Source organism: Triticum aestivum, chromosome 2D (assembly GCF_018294505.1).
Source record: "Triticum aestivum cultivar Chinese Spring chromosome 2D, IWGSC CS RefSeq v2.1, whole genome shotgun sequence".
Lineage (NCBI taxonomy): Eukaryota > Viridiplantae > Streptophyta > Magnoliopsida > Poales > Poaceae > Triticum > Triticum aestivum.
In genome coordinates this window covers 407,293,245-407,298,003 of record NC_057799.1, presented here as the reverse complement: position 1 = coordinate 407,298,003, position 4,759 = coordinate 407,293,245, and the positions used below count along the sequence as shown (strand labels likewise).

Here is a 4,759-nt window from a genome sequence, read left to right as displayed (position 1 = left end):
AAAATCAATTTTTCCACAGTCAATCTTTTAAAGAGTCAATGGCACAGTCTCTTTGAGACAACCGAGTAGCTGACATAACGCTCTCATAGTTCCCTATTGGCATTGATTTCCTATCTCTTAAGCCCCTTAAGGCCGAACTTGGCGAGCTCAGCTTTCGTTAGCTCTATCTCCTTTATGAGATCTTTTATTCTCTTTCCGAGAACTATGTGTTAAACACAACAAAATTTTCTGTCAAACGGATATCGATTCTTAATTTGGCCACCTGTGCCTACATTAAGGCTCGGGGGCTACTGGGCTTTGCGCTCATTATTTACTAATATTAAAGGGGCACATCGATCCCCTGATCTGGTGTTGCCACCCGACCAGTGTCTCGGGAGCTATTGCATTGGCAATCCAGTGCAAAAAAATTAAGTGTGATATAGTTTTCGAGGAGATTACGATCCTCAGGTTGGTCGGCCGCACCTAACCTGAGTCTCGAGGACTTTGCACACCGCTTTTTGTGTCCCGAAGTATTCTGCCGAGCTAGGAGTTGATCCTCAGGCCGATTTTGTGAATCAACCTGAGTCTTAAGGGCTACTGGGATCAGCGGTCTTATGTCATCCTTCAGGTGCATCTCGGGTTTTAGACCGATACACACCTTGAGGGCTACTGGCTATATATCTCGGCAGAGAATAAATTGCACCAATCAAAAATATTGGCAAAAAATTGGCCCGCAGTCGGGGTGGTGCACCACCTCGGAAGCAGTCCGGCATAAAGCTCGGGCGCCAGTGGCTGGCTCCATAGAGGGCATTTCCGGCATTAAGATCGGCTAAACTCCTTCAACTTTTTTGAACCAAGGTGATCTATGACACCTCGGATATAGTCCGGCGTTGGAGCTTGGACATAGTCCGGCGTTGGAGCTCGGATACATTCCGGCGTTGGAGCTCGGAAGCGGTCCGGCGTTGGTGCTCGGCTGCAAAAGATACCTCAAATACATTCCGGCGTTGGAGCTCGGACGCAAGAGGACACTGCCGCCCGGGAACAACTTCAAACCCGAGGTGTGGCATAAAAATAACAAGGCATTGATAAAGGCCGGAAACTTAAAGGGGCTCCTCGGATACCCGACGTGTAAACTCTTCGGATTTACTTCGGAGATCCTCAAGATCAAAGATGAGAATGTTTGGTGAACCAGTTTTCAAGACTGACGACCGAAGATGAAGAACAGTTCGGAAGGATTGAGGAGCGTCCCCAACTTGAAGACCGGTTCAAGGGGCTACTGACGGTGTCCCTGGACTAGGGGGTACTCACCACATTGTCTCCCGGCCAGGTGGATCGGGCCGAGGACCCCCATGGCGGTTCACTCATGGGCCACTTCGGGCAGCCCATGCCGCATACAAAGAGTATTCCACAAGACTTGGTGATCAAGACAAGAACTCCTCTCCACCAACGTATTCGGCGAGGACTCTTGTTATCCTAGGCCTCTGGTGCATTATATAAGCCAAGGCCAGGCTAGTCGATAGATTAGGACATTATTCATCATACCCTCAGGTTTTAGACCATAACATATGATCTCGTGGTAGATCAACTCTTGTAATACTCATATTCATCAAGATCAATCAAGCAGGAAGTAGGATATTACCTCCATAGAGAGGGCCCGAACCTAGGTAAAGATCGTGCCCCCTGTCTCTTGTTACCATCGATTTTAGATGCACAGTTCAGGACCCCCTACCCGAGATCTGCCGGTTTTGACACCGACAGCCACCCCTATATAAAATCAATCTCTCACTCTCTCTCTCTCTCTCTCTCTCTCTCTCTCTCTCTCTCTCTCTCTATATATATATATATATATATATATATATATATATATATATATATATATATATATATATATATACTGGCACACGAACCCATGGTGTATAAAAGTAAAAAATGACTTAATTTACTCGAAACTCCTAGACTTGTACATCACTAGCACCTAGTGAACTCTCTCAAAAAACAAAAAGGAGGAAAAACATGTATATGACGAGTAAACGATGTATATATTTATCGACATCTGTCGATGGTGGCTAGCTGCTTACCCTTTTATTCTCACACCTGCCAGGAGTTTGCACCTCCTCACCTTGACCCTACCCAGCCGCGCCAACTTTCTCGCCTGCATCGGCTTCTCATCGTTGTTGTTCCCCTTCGCTACCATCCCCAGCGACAGTGGCAGCGCTGGCTTCTCGTCGACCTTGGGCTCCTTGACCGGCTTACTGACCTAACCTTCGAGGGCCACCACCCCGACATACCACCACTCACTCTCAAGTTACAATGCTGCACGGCCTAACCACCTACAACCTAAGTTGCGAAGTGTAACCGTTCGCAGACCATGGCCGTTGCACTGACTCATCTCTTGAGGGAGGCCATCGCCCCAACATACCACCGCACGGAGCAACCAGCTCATCGCGGCCCAGACATAAAGTCAAACCGCCCCCTCTATGCACGTCAACTGGTATATACTAAAACTGACGGTTTAAGATCTGTACAGCGCTACCACGGTAGTCGACTCTCTCCCAAAAAAGAGAGGGGAAACCCGTACACGACGGGCAAACGATATGTACATACATCGACACCAAATCACCAATGTCGATGTTGGCTAGCTATTTGGCTAAGTTGCCAGCTACTTCCCCTTTTGATTCCGTGATCCTGGCTAGCAGCTAATCACCTCTGCCAGGAGCTTGTACCTCCTCACCTTCACCCTACCCGGCCGCGCCAACTTCCCCGCTTGCATCGGCTTCTTGTCGCCGCTGCTCCCCTTCGCCGCCGTGCCCGGGGACGGGGGCAGCGCCGTCCACTCGTCGACCTTAGGCTTCTTGTCGCCGTTGTTCCCCTTCGCCGCCGTGCCCGGCGACGGAGGCAGCGCTGGCCTCTTGTCGACCTTGGGCTTCTTGTCACCGCTGTTCCCCTTCGCTGCCGCGCCCGGCGACGGAGGCAGCGCCGGCCTCTCATCGACCTTGGGCTTCTTGTCACCGCTGTTCCCTTTCGCTGCCGTGCGCGGCGACGGAGGCAGCGCTGGCGTCTCGTCGACCTTGGGCTTCTTGTCGCCGCTGTTCCCCTTCGCTGCCGTGCCCGGCGACGGGGGCAGCGGTGGCCTCTCGTCGACCTTGGGCTTCTTGACCGGCTTACCAACCTCCGCAGCCGATCTCCTGGACCTCGTAGCAGTGGCGCATCCGGCCTCGTGCTGCCGCCGCTCCTCCTCGTCGGAGGTGGACGTCTCCGTTGATGCCACCATCTTCCGTTTGTCCGCCTTCTTGCTAGCCACCGGGTGAGCGTGGGGTTGGGCGTGGGCTTCTGCGGGCTCCCTCAGGCACCAGTTGCACCTCCTATACGCCGTGGCCCTCGGGTACAGATCGCTGCAGTATCTAGACACATAACAAACACACGCCCAGGTCAGATGGCTCGATCGATAGGAGAAGGAGAGCTGGAGCGATCGCGCATGGCACGCACCTGTGCTGCAGGCGGACGCGGCAGAGCTTGCAGCGGAGCAGCTCGTGCGGCAGGCCGCGATCGCCGCACATGCAGCAGACAGCGCCGGCGCCGGTGCCCAGCGGAGAAGGCGGCGGCTCCATGGAAGATTGCTTATGATCCACAGCGCGCGCGGCCGCTGCTAGCTGCAGGTGGATGGGACGGAGATGGAGTGAGACGGTCGAGACCGGGAGAAAGGTCCGGGGTGAATATGTAGATGCTCGCAGCGTACGATCCTAGGCATTAACGCACTCACATCTTCTCTGGGCGTCGCGTTTATGGTTGCGGGGCGTACCGGGGCAGCTTTCGTGAGGTAGAGTACGGGGGTAGGGTTGGAGAGGGGGGAGACGAGGTGGCCTTCATATTTATATAGCCCAAGGACTCTCCCACGCAAGAGAGAGAGAGAGAGAGAGAGAGAGAGAGAGAGAGAGAGAGAGAGAGAGGAAGAGGGATGAATGTGAATGGCTACCGTGGACTGAGGACAAGACTGCAATTAAGGGCTGTGGTTTCGTTTCATTTTCTAATGATGGGACCCATGCGTCCGTCATCTATCTGTTCGTCCTGCCGTGTGATCCCGATGGGCGATGGCGCGTCGCTCCGGCCACCTCGGCTCGGCTTGTTGGAGACAACCAGCGACATTGACGATTCGGTGCTAGGGACAAGGACGGCTCATTGCGCCGCACCATCATGGCTGGTTAGAATAGATCAACATCTCCGGCTATGTCTTTATTTTCATCTTTACTGGTGCTGATTTGTCATTTTATTTTCTTTCTATGTTAGACTTGTTGCCTTTGGCTGTGTGTATGCATCCTAGCTACGCACAGATCGGGTGCCGCTCAATTCGATTCGTATCCTCTTGATGCTACTTGTTGCGTTAATAAAAACACCCTTTATCAAGAAAAACATCAACATCATAGCTCCCCTCCCGTCCCCTCGCATCGCCTCCCCTTGGGCGGCACTAAGGGCCCCCGATCCCTAGCCGCCAGTCCCTCCTTGTTGCTCCATCCCCAGCCGCCGCTGTCGCCGGCAAGGGCCATGGTGCGGCGGGCCCTGCATCGCAGTTTCAGGGCGGGTGGTCGCCGCGGCGGACCCTGTGAGGCGGAGGCGGCGTCTCATGCGGGGAGGCCGGGGGCGGCAGTCAGGGCGGCGCCCCTGTTGTGCGTCGGCGATGGGAGCTTTCATGGCCGGTGGTGTGGTGGCTGCGTGCGCATGGGTGGCTCCGATGGCTACGGATCTGGCGTCCTGTCCAGAGCCGTCTCGATTCGGCCTTGGCCGG

General features: G+C 54.1%; 1 protein-coding gene across 1 annotated transcript; it reads right to left on the bottom strand.

Moving 5' to 3' along the window:
* Positions 1-1,879: 1,879 nt before the first annotated feature.
* Positions 1,880-3,874, bottom strand: LOC123053451 (translation initiation factor IF-2). The gene is made up of 3 exons (XM_044476934.1): positions 3,740-3,874; positions 3,466-3,629; positions 1,880-3,380 (listed from the first exon to the last, which is right to left on the bottom strand). Exons 2-3 carry the CDS (start codon positions 3,585-3,587, stop codon positions 2,669-2,671), a joined length of 834 nt encoding a protein of 277 aa, XP_044332869.1. The 5' UTR covers positions 3,588-3,629; positions 3,740-3,874; the 3' UTR covers positions 1,880-2,668.
* Between the last annotated feature and the right edge of the window lie 885 nt (positions 3,875-4,759).

What these genes read in the sequence shown, in the direction of transcription:
- LOC123053451 (XM_044476934.1), bottom strand. Translation starts at nt 3,587, where the DNA reads ATGGAGCCGCCGCCTTCTCCGCTGGGCACCGGCGCCGGCGCTGTCTGC. An exon ending in CGCGTCCGCCTGCAGCACAG is followed by an intron (nt 3,381 to 3,465) that starts GTGCGTGCCATG and finishes TTATGTGTCTAG; the next exon opens with ATACTGCAGCGATCTGTACC.